The 18553-nt window shown below is 42.1% G+C and overlaps 1 protein-coding gene across 10 annotated transcripts in view; it reads left to right on the top strand.

Moving 5' to 3' along the window:
* LOC146575107 (dedicator of cytokinesis protein 3-like) overlaps positions 1-18553 on the top strand; it is a 240693-nt gene that overhangs the window by 200866 nt on the left and 21274 nt on the right. For 7 of the 10 annotated variants that reach the window (XM_085275292.1, XM_085275296.1, XM_085275291.1 and 4 more), the window contains 15 exons: positions 2475-2637; positions 3079-3185; positions 3797-3968; positions 4395-4492; positions 4936-5019; positions 5866-5966; positions 6517-6598; positions 10312-10482; positions 10819-11004; positions 12137-12329; positions 13507-13634; positions 16007-16153; positions 17400-17498; positions 17587-17681; positions 17794-17869. In XM_085275292.1, coding sequence (XP_085131418.1) covers positions 2475-2637; positions 3079-3185; positions 3797-3968; positions 4395-4492; positions 4936-5019; positions 5866-5966; positions 6517-6598; positions 10312-10482; positions 10819-11004; positions 12137-12329; positions 13507-13634; positions 16007-16153; positions 17400-17498; positions 17587-17681; positions 17794-17869 — 1902 coding nt within the window. The remainder of the gene's footprint in view (positions 1-2474; positions 2638-3078; positions 3186-3796; positions 3969-4394; positions 4493-4935; positions 5020-5865; positions 5967-6516; positions 6599-10311; positions 10483-10818; positions 11005-12136; positions 12330-13506; positions 13635-16006; positions 16154-17399; positions 17499-17586; positions 17682-17793; positions 17870-18553) is intronic. The other 3 variants (XM_085275298.1, XM_085275297.1, XM_085275293.1) reach the window with 2 other exon arrangements.

Here is an 18553-nt window from a genome sequence, read left to right as displayed (position 1 = left end):
TTTTAGTTTCTGTGCCGGTCTCATGATTTCATGGGTACCTGCTGCCCCCTGTAGGTTCAAACCTCATATAAAGAAACTAAAACACTTTAAAGCAGTAAAACACCAGGGCAAACATCCGCCTGCTTTACAGGTGAAAATAGAGCAACAGGACTGCTGAGTCTTTGACTTTATTTATTTTCTGCTGTGTTTTACTTGCATCTATTTGAAAGACTGAGTGTAAACACAAAAAATATTTTATTTTATGTGCTGGAATGTGCAGAAAATAGGTTTAAATGTTAAACTAATTTCTTCCAGTCAGAGAATGTTGCATATAATTAAATGTTTGCTTGATGCATAAAGTTAAAAGATTAAAACTAATAAAACAAGTTTTAAAAAGAGACTTTTCCATTTGATTACATTTTGTATGATGGATTATGCAGAAAAAGTAGAATTGGGCTGAAAGATCTATCGCTTTATCACCTCTTCAGGTTGTAAATCGTGTTTTTAAAAAGTAACTAAGTAACTAAGTGATTAATTACTTTTGAAAATAAGTAATCAGTAAAGTAACCGGATTACTTTTTGGGGAAGTAATCAGTAATTAGTTACTTGACCAACACTGCACACAAGTAGTCTCAGTGATAACAAACAATATTACTTACAGATGATTAACAGAGGTGAAACTGCCCAATGCCAGCATACGACTGTCTGTAATAACTGTATTTTCAATAGTGTCTATAACATCTTGCAGGCTACTGTCTGCTATAACAGCTTGTATGTGGATGGAGGTCAGACCCTCCACTGAGCATCGTATGAAGGATTACACCAACATGTCATCCGCCTTCACTGTGCTGCCCTATAATAATCCTAGAGAGAAGGAAGCCCCCCCCCCCCCCCCCCCCCCTTATTTTAGCGAACTTTAAGGTTTTATATCTAATTTGGAGCCTTTTACTTTGTCATATGTGTCTGACAACATTTTGTCCCATTGATTAAATTGTTTCTGGCTTATTTCTATTGGCACTGTTTGAAATAAATATAATAATTTGGGTAGTATATTCATTTTATTCCAATCTATTCTCAAATATAAACTTAGGTTAGATTAAATTCCATCTCGCTATATCTTCCTCGATTTTCTTTTGTATTGGTGAATAATTTCTTTCTAATAGTTCTGTGAGATCCTTATGTATTATAACTCCCAAATATTTAAAATACTGTGAGGAAAGGGCACAAAAGAACCTGCGTAGACCACATGATGGATTCAAACCCAGGAACCTTCCTGCTGTGAGGCAACAGTGCTAACCACTGCTTGGTATTTTTTCTGGTGATTCCCAAAAAAATAGAATTTATGTTCTAAATAATTCCTGTACTAATCTTACGTCAAATATGAGTGCTGGCTCATGACTTTTGCACAGACTGAATGTAAGACAGTGGTTCACATCTCCATCAGTCCCTGCTGTCCAGCTCTACGTCTAACTTTATCTCTCCGTTGGATCCTATTTCCTTGGCACGTTCTGCTCCTGGCTTTTCTTGAGTTTTCAGATGTTTTAGTTTCCCTGCAGAAATGAAAGAACTGGTTCAACATTAGATGTTCTTCATCGTCACTTAAGAACATATGATGAGCTCAGTGCACTGATATGACCTGACAGTGTGAAACTAAAGCCTTTTTTAAAGTATGCAGGCAGGCTGAAAGGCCGTCTATTTGAATTAGATATAATCTTCATAGCCTGCGACACGTTTCTTACATGAACTGATCACTACAGAAGAGTTGTGTCAGAAACAGCTGAGCCAACAAAGGCACAAGTGGAGTGTTGGACCCACTCTCAGTGACAGTAAATGCATTTCTCTGTGCTGACGATGAGATATCCTGATCACACATCTCTGAAATCTTATCGGTTTTTAAACTAAACTGCTAACTGAGGTGAGCTTGTTGAAAAGCTCATTAGCAGATGATCAATAGTCTGAACAGCCTGAGTCAAAAACAGAGAAAACTGCTGTTCTGCCAAAATTTAAAAAAAAAAAAAATTAAATTTGAATGCAGTTGATCAGAGTAACCGCATCACTAACCAGCCGACTTCTGAGTGATGTTTGTGTTTGTCTCGTTGGTGGCACCTTTGTCCGATGTTTCTCCACACTGGCTCAAACTTACAGGCTCTGCAGTTTGAGGTTCACGTTGGAATGAGTCTGTAGAAATAAACAAGTTCATGCTTCTGTGTTTTTCATAAATGCATTTAACTTCCAACTTTTCCACCAAAAACAAGCCAGCCTATCACACCTTTCTTAAAGGTTCCCATTCAAATACGTTTCCACTCCTTGACTTCGCTTACCTGAAGGACTCCTTTCAGTTGACCTTTGAGTATCACTCAAATGTGTTGTGTGCACAGCTGGCCCAGGTGTTGGTGCGTCACGGCTGTTGGGGCCGCTCTGGTCCACAGTTTCTCCAAGTGTTACTGCAGTGTCACTGATCTCATTGTTTGTCTGCTTCTGCACATGCTCCGTAGGACTGCATCAGTCTGGGTTCAGGTGAGCCCAACGTGCCAGAGCACCGCTCCTTTGTGCTCTACCATAACAACAGCCCGCGATGGAGCGAGGTGATCAAACTGCCGATTCCCATCGACCGTTTCAGAGGGTCCCACCTGCGCTTCGAGTTCAGACACTGCTCCAGTGAGTGTGTTACTTGTGTTAATACTGGGGCTGTCATGGCTAATGGGATGATCCGTGTGGAGAAAATAAATGAGGATCCAAGCACAGGCTTATTGTAAAAATAAAACCCAGAACCGTGACAGGTGCATCTGCATTTCTTGGCATGCAGATATAGCAGCTGGCTGCTCACTATAATCCTCCCAGACTGATTAGGTGCTGCTTCAAGCAGGTGGTGACATTTATAGAAAATATATCTAAATATAACATTAAAAGCATAACCAAGTTACTCTTTGACCTTCTTATATGCAGGCTGTATCACTTTGTCTACAATAGTGAAGTAATGAACTGGTTTTCTGAATACATCTCTAATAATCTGAGAGACATTTAACCTCGGTGCTTTTTGACCGAACACTCGGTGCGTTTCTCCTCTCACATGTTCCTTCTTCGTCATTTTCTCTGCAGCAAAGGACAAAGGAGAGAAAAAGCTGTTTGGTTTTGCCTTCACGCCTCTAATGAGAGAGGATGGAACTACTCTCTCTGATGAGAGCCACGAGCTGTATGTCTACAAGGTCAGCTACACTAGAGCTTTTCTGTTTCCTGGCTGCTACTCATCAGCCTTCATCACACGTTACTCATTTATTCTGCAGAGGAGTCTTTCTGTTGGCTGATGATTGCAGCAGAAATGACAATATTTAGTTAGTATATATGTGAACTGTACTTCAGTAATCTCACAGTACAACTATAAAGTTCACTTTAAATGTTGTGTACACTTTGTACATGATATCCACAACACCTTTACTGTTGCTCACCAAAACTGTACAGCAGGAGTGTCCAACTCCAGGCCTCAGGGCCGTGTCCTGCAGGTTTTAGATCTCACCCTGGGTCGACACACCTGAATCAGACGATTAGTTCATTAACAGGCCTCTGGAGAACTTCAAGACATGTTGAAGAGGTAATTTAACCATTTAAATCAGCTGTGCTGGATCAAGGACACATCTAAAGCCTGCCGGCCCTCGAGGCCTGGAGTTGGACACTCCTGCTGTACAGTGTTCACACACAAGCTTCATGTTTGCAGCTTTTGACTCAGTTTTGCAGCTACACTTTGTCAATGAGGTGCACAGATCTATTGTAAGCGCTTTCCTTCCTTCCTTTCCTCCTTCTCGGTGTCTCGTGTCCTCAGTGTGATGAAAACACGACCTTCAGTAACCACGCCCTCTACCTGGGGCTGCCCTGCTGTAAGGAGGACTTCAACAGCTGTCCCAACATCCCCTCCAGCCTCATTTTCCAGCGCAGCATGAAAGAGACCTTCTGGATTTCCACACAGCTCTCCTCCACCAAGCTCACCCAGAACGGTACGCAGCTGACCTGCAGCCGGCATTTGAGCCGCTCGTGGATAATGTGCTTAAATATGCACGATTACACATGAGAATTTCAGACTGTTACACAGAAAAAGGTGTTTTTAATTCCACTGTCACCAAGTGTTTGCATATACGTATGATTGTTGGCGTTTCTTTCTGATATTGTAGTCGTAACCTGACATAAAGCAGCTTGAGGTGACAGCATTAAAGTGAGGAAAAACTGTCACCATCTATTATGGTTCTGGCATACAGACACCTGCTTTCAGCCTTTGTGCTGCGCTAACAGTGGCTTCCTCATTTATGACAGTTTTTACTCCGTTGTACATATTAAACGGCTGTTTTGCGGCTCACAGGCTGAAGTCTGAATATGAGCCTTTTTCCGTTGTTTTCCTGGTGTTTGACATTCCTGTTGTCTTCCAGTGGACCTCTTGGCCCTGCTGAAGTGGAAGGCCCATCCCGACCGGGTCATGGACATCCTTGGACGGCTTCGGCATGTCAGCGGAGAAGAGATCGTCAAGGTGAGGTTTGAAGTCGAACAGGTGGGGAGATTGTTCTGTTTAATATGTGTAAACACTTGTATCGTGGATCATCATAATATTCTGTAGCTGTGCCAGATTTGCTGTGTAAGACATTTGCCATGTTGCTGGGCAGGACGTGTTTGTTGGTGATCTCTGAGGTGGTTTGAGGTGATTTTTTAAAGCATGTGTTAAAAGAGCTCTACAGGTGTTGTAATACTCCTGTGGTCCCATTAACATTAGCTTGTAGACAACCAGCAACTGGGAGGATACCATGAAAAGGTTTGATTCTTTAAAAATTGTCATGTGGTGTTCATAAATAACTAATAACGGAAAATTTCTTTCCGCCATTATGTAAGCCATTTTCCTCAGCAGGACTTTCAGCAGCTGTTTACTAAACTGAAGACATGTCATTGTGTGTGTGTGTGTGTGTGTGTGTGTCTCAGTTTCTTCAGGACATTCTGGACACCTTGTTCTCCATCTTGGATGACAACACAGACAAATATGGGCCGCTGGTTTTTCAGTCATTGGTGAGTGTGGCGTGGGCAGTGCACGAAGAAGGAGAAAATAAAGTAAACAAACAAAAGTAACAAATAATGAGTTTCATTAAATTTAATAATGAGGATTTAGAGACTTGCAGAAGAAACAATCTAATACAGATGAGGCTAACTGTCAGTTTCAGTCCCACTGATGTCATCCTCTGAGTTACTGGAAACAGGAGCTCTGACACACCCTAAACCCTGAAAGCTGAAAGACTTTTTATTCTGTCATTTTTTTTACTCTAATTTCAGTATGACTGTGCAACAGGAATAAGAGTTACAGTTAAATTTGGAAAATGTGGGTGGGTGATGAAAGAAGGTTACGCTGTAACAGGAAAATAAAATACTGTGGGGTCATGATCACATGATCACAAAGAAAGCACTAAAATATAAACAATAACCTGGTGCCTGCACATCTGTAAATACGAGCTGAACAACAACGTATGAAAAGCTCTGTCCAGTCAGAAGCTTCAGCAGGACAATGATCCCAAGCACAGCAGCAGACTGTCGATGACGATGAGAGAGATGAAGTCATTGCTGCATCGTGTGATAGACTTTCACACACTGCCTCTGCACTGTGGCTCGGTTTGTGTTTCATAAGTAATGACATGGTATAAAATGCTATGTGTTCAGGTTCCTCTGAGCTTCTATTTAACTGCTCCAAACATGAGGGCTAGTAGCACCATTTCCTTTTTAAATCTCTTTATAGCTAAACCCTTCGCTTTGAAAGAGGCCGTACTTTTTTCACTGCGACTGTAAATTATGATTCATTTTCTGTGCATTTAAGCGTCACTCAAGCATCACACTCACTGATCACAGTCTCTGTCTGTCTCACAGGTGTTCATTATAAACCTGCTCAGGGACAGTAAATACTACCACTTCAGGCCGGTGATGGACACTTACATCCAGAAGCACTTTGCTGGAGCGTTAGCTTACAAGTGAGTGTTGCTCTCTAACTAACAGCCTGTGTGATTGTATATTCGTGTACACGTCGTTTGCCTTTATTGCAGTTTGACTTCTCCTGGATTTATTTCATCACGGTGGCTCAAGGGCATCAGAGATAAATACAGTATGGAAAACTGGCGTAGGATTGCATGCTTTTCATGCTCATTTAACTTTGACCTCATCCAGATATATTACATGAGAAGTTTTGCTTTTAGTAAGAGTCTGAAAATTAGTTTTGCACTGACTAAATATTTTATAGAGGATGAAACAAAGATCTCGATCTCGGGTCGACTGGCAGAAAATAAAAAAAGACACATATAGTTATTATAACTGCACAAATTTTAGTTTTTCAGGTCTTTGTGATGTATTTCCGTACATGTTTGGTCCTGCAGAGTGCTGCGACTATCACAACAAAAGGAAAATCTAAGCATTTATTTACAGAGCCATCCTGGGCTGAACGGGTCCTTTATTAAAGTAATGCTACGTTTGCACTCCTTCCAGTGCAGAGAATCAACCCTGTGTGGCTTTTTAAATGTGTTTCAGGGAGCTGATCCGCTGTCTGAAGTGGTACATGGATCGCTCTGCTGAGGTGGTGAGGCAGGACCACATACAGGAAGCCATGAGGGTAAGAGCTCAGTGCCACCTGGGTGGAGCACTGACCTGAACACTGAACTCCGAATAATCAAACACATGAAGGGCTGTTGGCATTTTTCATCTCTTCACTGAGTTTTATATAACAGTCTTCACCATAAAGGCTTTTTAAACAAAAAAACACCTTTTCAACTTTTTAATTCCTCCCACTGGACGTTCTTCTCAGGTAAAATATGACTGCATGCATTCAGAACTACATCAGTGACGTAGCAGAGCTGGGAATAGATGCACCATCCCACACAGATGTGCAGAACGTACCACATTTAGTAGACAAACGCTGCTCAGCACGTTAAAATATTTATCCGACTCAAGCATCCATCCCAAATGGGTCACACTGTCATGTAAAAAGTGGACGGCGTGAATTATTGAGGACAGCTTTGACACATGCTGCAGTCTCCAGATTTATCTTTTATAAACTGCGTCCAAGGAGTTTTAGCCTGTTTCTGTCTGCTTTATTCTTCCACTAACTTTCTTAACCATTGCTGTAAACAAGGAGCAGCCCAGATGCTGCAGATGTTTCTGTCCTGGTGCATCCTGGGATCTCTGTCCAGATACAAATAGGATCTTGTCTCCTGCAGATGTGATAAAGGCGTAAGCTCCAGATGAAAAGAACACTTTTAATTATCTGTAGCTGGTAGGTTTTGCAAAAAGAAAAGGAAAAAAAGAAAACAAAACTAGACTTAAAGCCAGCAAACATTTTGAGTAAGCAGTCTTCAGACTTCAGAATTTGATCTCACATCCTGATAACCACGCGTTTCACCAAACCAGCCTCAGTGGGGATTTCACAGTTTGTAACTCAGACATGCTTTTGACAGATTCCTGGCAGCGGACAGGCCAACTGCACTCAGGCCGTGGGTAAAACCAACACAGGATATCAGCACAAACAGCTCAGACAGAGGTGGAGCTGTGCATCAATGAGTCTCGCAAACCCACAAGAACAAGAGCACGAGCTAAATGAGCGGCCGAAGTTCCCCCACAACCATGTGACAGAGTGATGAGTTTACAGACAGTTTTATGTCTTCTGTGCATTTGCACAGAATGGCACAATGTGGAAGTATAAAAACGAGATTAATACACTGAACTAAACTAAAAACTAAAACTGGTTGTGAAGCAATAAAAAAAAGGAAACTAGAAAAACAAGCTAACTGAAAATAATGTCGTTAACCTTTGGTAGAACCTCAAAATCCCATCCTTTCGTGAACCTCGGGACCAAAAAATGGTCCCGCCCCAAAAGTGCTCTAAAAATGTTATATATCAATATTTTTTTCTACTTTAAATTAGTCAATCTTTTAAAACTACTTCTGCTTAAAATATCCATGTCAAGTTTTAATTATATTTTCATTGTTTTAACCCTTTAAATCCCAGTTTTATTACATGAGCGCCCTGTTTTTTTAGCCCCAAAAAACAAAAAAACTAAATATTTTCCAAAAAAAACATTTGAAGTAATATTTGTTTGTTATTATAATTAGGCCTTTAGATGGACTAAAGATTGGCACCAACAGTCATTTCGATCGCCTTTTATTTTTTTTCCAGGAGCGCATTTCATAAAATGCACACTATCGACCACGCCCAAAAAGTGCTATAAAAAATTTATATATTAATATTTTATTCCACTTTAAATTAGCCAGTCTTTTAGACCTACTTCTCCTTGAAATATTCATGTCAAGTTTTAATTACATTTCGCGGATTTTAACCCTTTATATCCCGGTTTCGTCACATGAGCGCACTGCTTTTTTTGCCCCAAAAACATAAAACATAAAACATAAAATATTTTCCAAAAAAAACATTTGAAGTAATATTTTATTGTTATTATAATTAGGCCTTTAGATGGACAAAAGATTGGCACGAACATTAATTTCGATCCGGTTTTAATTTTTTTTGCAGAAGCCAAAAATGTCCCCAGGCGGCGCTGCTGCTCCTGCTCCCCCGGGGAGGAGTGCCTCTGCCGCGGGTGTGTTTCGCGCAGCGCCGGAGCATATGGTTCGGTTCCCGTGTCTGCAGCACACACTTCCGCTACCACGTGAAAACAAATATGTCATTTCCTGTTGATTAAAAAAAATTAATGCACCCTCAAACGAACCTAAGGTCAGAAAATGGTCCGGAACGAGCAGCGGGCCAAGCTGCTGCTGTACGCGGGAAATTAGTCTGCCTTTTCCGGGTATCTGTCTCGAGCAGGCCGCTGGAGAACATGTGTATGTTCCAGCAGGCGTCACATGTGGAGCAAGGGCGCCACCCGGTGGACAAATAAAAAAATTACAACTCTAAGGCCTGTAGTCCAAAACGAAACCTAAGCTGGAAACCTGACAATCCCTTTGACCGTAATTTTTCTGGGTGAAAAATAGCGTTTATAATGGGTTTCAATGGGGCACAAATCGGCCACGAGGTTCGATAGTGGATGTATGCCTTTTATTCAGCCATTTAAGCTCATTTAAAAAACTCAGACTGAAATTTTAAAATAAAATGGGAAAAAAATACATGTTTGAAAATTTGGCTATACTCCATTAAACACAGTGGAAATGGCGTGGAATTAAAAAACGGAAAGGCCACGAAATGGTCCCAGGTTCTACAGAGGGTTTTAAATAAAATTTACAGGAAGTCTTTTTAAGTCTTTGTCAGTTTGGTCATATTTGTCACTAAAAGCATCGTTGGCGTTCATGTTATTAAAACCTGGACAAGCTACATGATTGTGAGTCAAAGTTTGTGTTTTAGTCTCTGTTCTGAACTCTGAGGAAACCCTCCTGTTCATTTAAAATAAGTAATCTGATGCTCGAACTAAGAGAAACTAAAGCTTAAAGAGGGAATATTTCATTTAACTTAAATTACCCATCCTTTAAAAAAAGTGTACACGGCTCCCTCGCTACATCGCGGTTCACTTTTCGTAGCCTCGATGTTTCGCCGATTTTTTTAGTGCAATTTTCACGTTGTTTTTTGTTTTTGCAGCGCATTGCGTTCTGCGTCCTGATTGGCTGTAGACCATTTTCAATCAATCTCGTGCCGTGTCTCCTGTACTGCACAGAATGCGTTCAGCTTGTCAATTTACATAAATCTTTGCAAGACAACAAACACAACAGTGTCGACGTCAAAGGATTCTAAGGAGCATTAAGTGAAACAAAGTAGTCAGATAAGTCAAACTTCACCCAACTCATTCTTCTTGCTTCCTTTACGTCCGTACCATTGATCGATAAATGTTGAATTCTCTGGCAGCTGCTCTGTTCCCGTGTTCTGGACCTGAAAACAGGGTTTTATCTTTGGTTTCTTTAGCATAGCATCTTTATTTATAACGCACTTTACATCCAACAATGTTGACCAAAGTGCTACAAATATAAAACAGAGAGGAAACAGTTTAAATTACATATATATATATAATACTGGACGTATTCTTCTACGAAGGTTTGAACTTTAAGAGTTTAAACGAGAGAAATGTGTGAAAATGTTCATGCCTGTCTGAGAAAAGTGTATAAAGTGTGTAGTGAGGCGGTTTCACAGCCTTAAAACATCTATGATAGTTGTAAAAAACAAAACGTTCGCTACTTCGCAGATTTCACCTTTCGCAGGTTATCAACATCCGTGATAAACGAGGGAACACTGTACTCCTAAAACTTTTGAGGTTTGTGTTTCTCCTAGAACAAAAAAAACCCCGAGTGAATATTTCATGCTTCTCTTTTCTTTGTTTGTACATCCTCTCAGGCTTTGGAGTATCTGTTCAAGTTCATCATCCAGTCTCGGATCCTTTACTCTCGGGCCACGTGTGGCATGGAGGAGGAGCAGTTTCGCACCAGCGTCCAAGAACTCTTTCAGTCGATCCGCTTCGTCCTCAGCCTGGACAGCCGCAACTCCGAGACGCTCATCTTCACTCAGGTGAGGAAACCTGCTGCAACAAAAACATTTTTCTTCCTTGTTTATGAAGCAGACAAAAATCGTTTATTGTTGTGATTTTGATGTTGAAACTGTTGTATCGTCATAGTTTACAGTAGACAGCTAACAGTAAAATGTACTTTAGTTTAGCTGCTTCCCATCTTCTTGTAGTTGCCTTAATCTGACTTTTATTTCACTTCTGTTCCTTTTTCCACTTGTACCTCGCATCTTTCCTTGTTTCCTTTCCTCATCTTCTCTTTCAATTTCCCCTAAATCTTTGCTCCTTCAATTGGGTCCCTATTATTCCTCCTGGGTCTCCTCCACACCCAAATACCACAGGGCCCCCAGCCTTGTCCGGGCCCAAATCAAGTCCCAGGTCCCGGCGCCGGGCTTCCCGCTCCCTTAGCACTAGCTCCTGCCCCGGGCCAACTGCAGTCCACTGTCCCAGGACAGGTTCCTGGCAGCGGACAGGCCAACTGCACTCAGGCCGTGAGCGCCAACGCTCTGCGGCCGACTCCGCTGTCAGTAAGTAAACGTCTGGAAGAAACCCACAGCACCCCTTTAACCCCGTGAAGCCCAGAGTCCCATTTCACCTCAGAGAGCTCTAACCACACACACACCTGTGGTCCTCCGCACACACGTCCCGGCTGATATAACACACAAGTACACGATGTCCTCTTGCACTCGCTGGTCACACACGTCCTCTGACTGAGAGCATGTTTGTTAATGAAATCCATCCTGATAACTCTTCACTTCACTCGCTGTAGAGACAAAAATATTTCTTGGCTGTAAACGCGTCTCTGCTGTCCTTAGATCCAGGCTCACGTGGCCTTTACAGGTACTGCAGGATTTGGACTTTTTCAGCCTTGATTCACGCAATAAGAACAAACTCGTTGAAATAAATTAATCTCATGTACTTCTTCCTATTTTTCAATGAGGCCTCTAAACATTTTCCAAAATTCACAATTTTCACCAGAAGAACTCTTAAAGAAAACATTAAAAAGTGGAACTAAAACTGGAGTATTTGCCCAGGACCTCATAGGCTTAGATTATCTTTATTTTTAGAAGAGGTGAAATATTGTTAGTAAAAATACAAAGAGTGGAGAAGAAGTTTTCATCCAGAGTTCAGCAGCTTTCAGTTTTGTGCCGCTTTGAGTCCAGTTCACACCAGAATGAACCTGTTTGTCCAAAACGCCACGTCTGCTGCAGCTTCTTTGTGCTAAAATCCGTCTTTGTGTCCGTTCACTCTGTTTGAACCATGTTATTAATGATTGATACCCTGACTTGCTAGTCTGTGTGCTTTGTCTTCCTTTTTTCAAACCTTTCACTTCCAGCTCTGGTTTGTTTTCTGCTGTGGAATAACTTCTGTGCCTCTTCGTACGAGCTGTTTTGTAAAAACTGTAATAGCTGAATCTGAAGAGATGTCTACCTGCTGACCTGTGTGGATTTATGACTCCTCGTGTGGGTTGGCACCTCTCTCCTGTGGGCACTCCACTCCAGTCACTGAAACCAGGATTGTTCCTTATAACCGACTCCTTCTCTCTCTCGTTCACTCGAACCTTTTTTTTTTGACTAACTCCCCCTGCTGCCCTCCTCCCTAAATGAACCTCTCCCCTCTTGTCATTAACACCTCTTCTGTCCCTAATTTCATTCTCAGGCTGCACTTTTGAACTCGTTCCCAGCCATCTTTGATGAGCTGCTGCAGATGTTTACGGTGCAAGAGGTGGCCGAGTTTGTGCGCGGCACCCTGGGCAGCATGCCGTCCACCGTGCACATAGGACAGTCCATGGATGTGGTCAAGCTGCAGTCCATAGCTCGGACCGTGGACAGCCGGCTCTTCTCTTTCCCAGGTAAATGTTTGGATTCATTCATGCGTTAATGTAATGCGCTGTGATTTTTGCCACAGGACTATTAAAATCTAAATAAAGGTTGTGAATGACTTTAAAAACAAACAAAAGCGAGTCAAACATGCAGCAACCCAAATACATCATCAACTAGAGGTCCATCAGTTCATTCTCTTAACAGCTGATAGTTTGGGGTCCCAGCCGTCACAGAGGGTCACAGGGCTGACACAGAGTGACAACAAACTCTCACATCCACCTGTGGCCAAATTAAAATCACCCGTCTACATAACCAACATGTTGTGAAACTGCTGTATGGTTCAGACATGCGTATTTTTACATAAAGTAACGTTACCTTTCCTCGTTTTCAATAAGGCTCATTTACATAGTGGAGATTCCTTACTGTCACCACAGCTCTGTGTGACGTGCTGCCACCATCTCTGAACAGGGAACGCTAATCTAAAGAGGTTATGTCCCCAAATTGAAGAGACAGTTACAACCTGACATTTTCAATTTTGGGTTTCGCTCTAAATCGTGAACCCACACAAATGCAAAAGAGTCTCTCTATATGACTCAGAACTGAATGTGTTAATGTGAAGGTGAGACAAAATTAATGCCTGACAGTTTCAGTACCACCAGCTGATGCTGAATAGTCTCAAACTGACACATCAAAATTCTTTCTGGTGAAACTTTGTTCGAACCCTCCTGGGGGAGGACCTCCGCACGGCACGTCTGCTAACGTTGCTAAACAACATTTCTGCTGTGTAATCGGCCACGAAGCCGCTCAAATGCAGATAATAAGTGACTTTGTTATGTCGGCGTTGTCTCTGGTGTTTGTGTGTAGTTAACCCGTCATTGCCTCCCTGTTTTTTTCTCCCCACTGACATTAAATGTTTCTAAAATCTGTTTCATGGCACTAACTTGACAGTAACCTTTAACCTGTAGCTACAAAAGCTTGAAGAGCTGCACAGTTTTCAGATGGATTTGTTTCAGGACATGAACCAGACCAGAGGAGCAGGAGGCCGACTCCCTCTGAGCAGCATCGCTGCTGTTCCAGTGAACAGCAGCGATGTTGTTGGGTTACGATCCACAGACACCCTAACCGCCATAATGTAACGTGTGTGTGGTCCTTCTCAAATAAACCTGAACTGAAGTAAACTTGTGTGTCTGTTTTGTGTTCCCTCAGAGTCTCGGAGGATCCTACTTCCTGTGGTCCTCCATCACATCCACCTGCACTTGAGGCAACAGAAAGAGCTTCTCATCTGCTCTGGAATACTCAGCTCTATATTCTCTATCATCAAGACCAGCTCGCTGGTAACACGCACACACACACATGCACACACACACACACTCACACACTCGAAACACCGCTGCATTCAAATCTGAGTGTCATTGTGGGGTTTGAAAGGAAACTTATCCCAGAAGCTAGGCCTGCTGAGGCCAGTCCTGGCTTTGCAGTTTTGTAGAAGGTGAACCAGATGGGTCCTTTGTTTTCCCATGAGCCTCTGCTCCACCAAATGTCCGTGCCTTTGCAAGAAAAGTAAATCCATGGTTACAGCTGCATATTCAAAAAATCAATAAGCACCTTCTGTGTGTTTTCATAGTGACTTTTCATTGACCTGAATAAGAAACATCATGAGGCTAAGGAAGGATTTGAAGGAGAAATCATACAGAGACAAACATGATGTTCAGACTGTGGCTGCAGTTGTGTGATGGTGGTCTTTGTTGATGTGGCGCTGCTGTGGTTAGAACATGAACAGGAAGCCCACCGTAAATACTTCAGACTTGCTGTTTCATGTGAACTGAACGAACAGAACTTCAATACTTAGAGTTTTATTGTCATTGTGCAGTTTCTTGCACAGCGAAGTTGGGTAGCTGGAGCACAAATGTGCAAAAGTAAAGAAGAGAAAACACTATGCAACGAGGGAAGAAAAAGCAATATATATGTGAGTGAACTACATACATGCTGTATGCATAGAAACACTGAAACAGAAACATTGTGGGGCTGTATACAAGGGCAGTTATATAATATAATACATAAATAAGGGTGGAGGGGCTATGGTCATTTAGGGTGGAGATGATAATTTCACTGAGACCTAAATATTACACATGCGCCAAAGAAATGTTGCACAGAACATGGAAAGACTGAGATATTGCACATAGTTGATCAACAGCAGCGTCAGGGTGGATGTGTTGGAGACGTCTGTGCACACTCTTAGTTTGCATTAAGAGTTCTGACAGCTCACAGGAAGAAGCTGATCTTTAGTCTGTTTGTTTTGCACCTGATGGATCTGAACCTTTTTCCAGAGGGCAGGATGTTGAAGGGTGGTGGTTAGGGTGGAGGTGGTCCTTTATAACTGCCCTGGCTCTGGAGAGACATCTTGAGCTGGCAAGTCCAGGGAGGAGAGTGGACAGCTGATCACCTTCTCTGCAGATCTGATGACCCTCTGTAGTCTTTTCCTGTCAGCTGTTGTGCAACCAGCGTACCACACAGGGATGGCGTGCACCAGCACGCTCTCGATAGTGGCACGGCAGAAGGACACTAGGAGGTCAGTCTGCAGCCTGTTCCATCTCAGAACCCTCAAGAAATGGAGGCGCTGCTGGGCTTTCTTTACTAGGGCTGATGTGTTTGTGGACCAGGATAGGTCCTCAGGTATGTGGGTGCCGAGGAACTTAAAGGAGGACACCCTCTCCACATGGTCACCATCTATGGAGAGGGGAGGGGGGTCAGTTCTTGTTTTGCAGAAGTCCATGACCACTTCCTTTGTTTTCTTGGTGTTTAGGGTGAGGTTATTGTAGTTACACCATTCTGACAGTCGCTGGGCCTCATCCCTGTAGGCGGTGTCATCATCGTTGGTGATGAACCACATCAGAGTGGTGTCATCTGCAAATTTGATGATGATGTTGCAGGGGTGCGTGGGGGTGCAGTCACCAAAGATGATGCTTAAGAAAATATTGAATGTAGTTCATCTTTCAGAAGTTTTATCAGGTAAAGTTGCTCACGCTGCCATGTCCCTGTGCTGCGACGATGATTTACTTTAACTCCTAATTATCATCTGTGGCTGAAGTATAATTAATAAAAGATCATCAGAAAGAAAATGCAGAACAAATGCAGTAATGGAGACGTAACCAAGTAAGTTGGAATAAAACCAGCACTTCATTTATTAAATGTTTACATGGTAAAAAGTTTCACAGGAGGACAAAAACTGCCAACTCTAACAGGAACTTTGTTATCAAAGTAGTGAAACGTTGAAAGTTCCCCTGCAGGCCAAACAAACCGCTGTCAGGTTAAAACATATTAACGGCTCCTGAAACAAGTGATGTTCAGTGATGACGCTCTTCTCTTCTGAGGCGTTGCTTTTGGTGCTGAAGTCTCTGAAGTATTTGGACACTTTCATCTGATCTGAACTGAAACTGAAATTCGTGAGCACCAGTGAGAAACCAGTGTTTATTTCCATTACGTACTGTGAATGTTTAGTGTTGCAGTGAGCCTTCAGTCAGGTTTGTCCTCTCAGGAGCAGGAATGTGTGAGACACAGCTGCAGCAAAGCTCCTAAAACCTTCAAAATTCATTATTGGACACTAACCCATATAAAAGTACATGAAACACACAGAGAGCAGCTGTCCTTATTTCTCTGCTCTGGTTTCCTTTTCTGTATGTCTCCTTTCCTTCGTCTCTTCTTCCAGGACACGTCGGTGCAGGAGGAGGTGGAGATGATGGTGGAGTCCCTGTTGGACGTCCTCCTGCAAACCCTGCTGTCAATCATGAGCAAGAGCCAATCGCAGGAGGCGGTAAGGGGTCAACGCTGTCCGCAGTGCACCGCTGAGATCGCTGTTAGTAACTAACAATACGACTACTACTACGTCACCTCCCGGCCCCTCATCCACCCTGCATCCGTCTGACTGTCTGTCTGCTGTAGGGCAGGGCAATATTATATTCATGTTATAGCTTTGTTGTCCCTTTATACTGTCGTACAGTTACATGATGGCAACAAAATAAGAGACGGGAGATCTGAGAGAAGCAAAAAGTGTTAAAATAAAAATGAAAACTGTTGGTTTTGTCAATATTGCCCTCTCCTACTCCACCATCATCATCACTGACCCATCCTGCTGTTACGTCTCTTTGTGCATGCGTTAAAGAACTTCCATCTTTATTTGTATTACTGTGCAGAACGATATCTTAGTTAAATCACAGATGTGTGAATCTGAGTCGTCTGGGTTCATTTGTATTTTGTAAATTTGATGCATTTTTGTTGACTGTTCACCTTCATTTACATTCATTTCATCTTTGGCTCAGTCTCAGTCTGCTCATCTGCTGCCCTCCTGTTTAACCAGGAAGCAAGAATAAATAAAGCAATGAATAAAAATAAGAACAAAAGAGTCCAAAGAAGTGTTTACAAACTGTTTTTGTTAATATTCTATTTATGTCATTATAAACGATAAATTGATAGTTAAAGTTTAGTAGATAGGTATTTAAAACTTTTATAGAAATTATAATTCATCATGTTAAAAACGTTCTTGCAACTTTATCGTTTATGTCATGCTTTGGTGTAATGCAGTTCATTTTATGCCTTATTGGTGTCGACGCCACACAGAAAGATTTTGTGAGTTTTTATTTTGGATCAGCTGCTTCGTTCTCCTTCGTCGTTCCTCCTCTCAGATGGAGGCGCCGGGTTTCCTGCAGGGTCTCACTTCACACTCATCATATTTTAATACAGACTACAATCTTTCTTTAGGTGGTGATAAAAACTAGATTCAAACACGAATCCATCCTCTGAACTTCAGCATTTTAATGCAGTAGATCAACACAGAGGTTTGATGAAGTTTGCGTGAGTGAGAATTATTTAGCGCCCTTTAGAAAAAAGTGGAGTGAACTCGTATTTCCTCGTGTCTTGCGTGTGGCGCTGCAGATTTATCTTTACGTGAAGGCTGGAAAAGTTACTGAAACATTAAGTGGTGCCAGCAGAGAGGCTGGGGTCAGTTTGGGAAAGAGCCCGACTCATCCTGGTGCATCACCTCACTGTTGACTCCTTTGTGTTTCCATGCACTTACATGACTGTGCCCTGCTTCCTGTTGGCAGGGAGAGTACGTGTCCTGCCTCCTGTCGCTTCTCCGTCAGATGACAGATATCCACTTCCAGCACCTGATGGAAAACTTTCAGAGCAAAGATGAGCTGAAGGTACGGAAGTCCTGACTCACTGTGAAACATGACAACAGGGAGAGGTTTCATTTTTAATCCACGCTCTCGTCTCTTTCCCTCTGCTCAGGAGTTTCTGCTGAAGATCATGTGTGTGTTTAGAAATCTGATGAAGCTCAGCATTTTCCCCCGAGACTGGAACATCATGAGACTCCTCACCAGCAAGTAAGACACCAACTTACCCGACAGGCTGGAAATACACGAGTGTTGACTGAGTCCGATCGCTGCTGGATCATTGGAGTAAATATCAAAGCGATGCATGTGTGTGTTTGTGCAGCATCATCCTGACCACAGTGCAGTACCTCTCTCCTGCTCTGCACAAGAACTTCACAGAAGCCGACTTTGACTTTAAGGTAACGCCTACTTTATCATTTACCTTTAACTCTCAGTTTAGTCTTTATTTCCTAGTTAAATTCTTAATTTATTGTTTACATTTGTTAGACCCTTTTTTATTTAACTGCAAATTTTTTACTGTAAATTTTATAAATCTTGTCAGTTTCTGTAGTTTAGTTTAATGGTCGGGCACTACATGTCGTACTGTGTATGATTATGTGTGTAACAAATAAAATTTTAATTTTGAGTTTGAACTTAACGTCACCCTGTCAGGTGCGCACAAACCACAGTGACTGATAACAGTGGAAACGACCACGTGTAACAAAACCCAACCAAGCGTCTGACAAAGCTGCCGTCCTCCCCTCTCTGAGTGTCCTCACTACTAACACTAATGTTGTTTTTCTAAATCATGAATATTATTCAGATTATTTCTTTTATATCGTCACTATTTTGTGGTTTCATGAAAAAAAGCTGAAACACTGTTAGACTGAACTGAAGCCGCTGATTTACTGAAACAGACGTGAGGCTGAAGTTTTGTAAAATGTCAACTTCATAACTTCATTATGTGAAAACTGACGAGTGCAAAGAGTGAGAGTGAGGGCTGCATCACTGTGCAAGCTGCGACCAAAGGGCCGTTTGCAAAGAAAGAAAACGTGGCGTTAGCAGTGTGTGTGTGTGTGTGTGTGTGTGTGTGTGTGTGTGTG

Source organism: Mchenga conophoros, linkage group LG5 (genome assembly GCF_057382185.1).
Source record: "Mchenga conophoros isolate Kocher_MC1m ecotype Shallow Benthic linkage group LG5, M_conophoros_male_GT1.1, whole genome shotgun sequence".
Lineage (NCBI taxonomy): Eukaryota > Metazoa > Chordata > Actinopteri > Cichliformes > Cichlidae > Mchenga > Mchenga conophoros.
The sequence above is the reverse complement of the archived record's forward strand: the minus strand, read 5'-3'. Positions and strand labels throughout refer to the sequence as shown.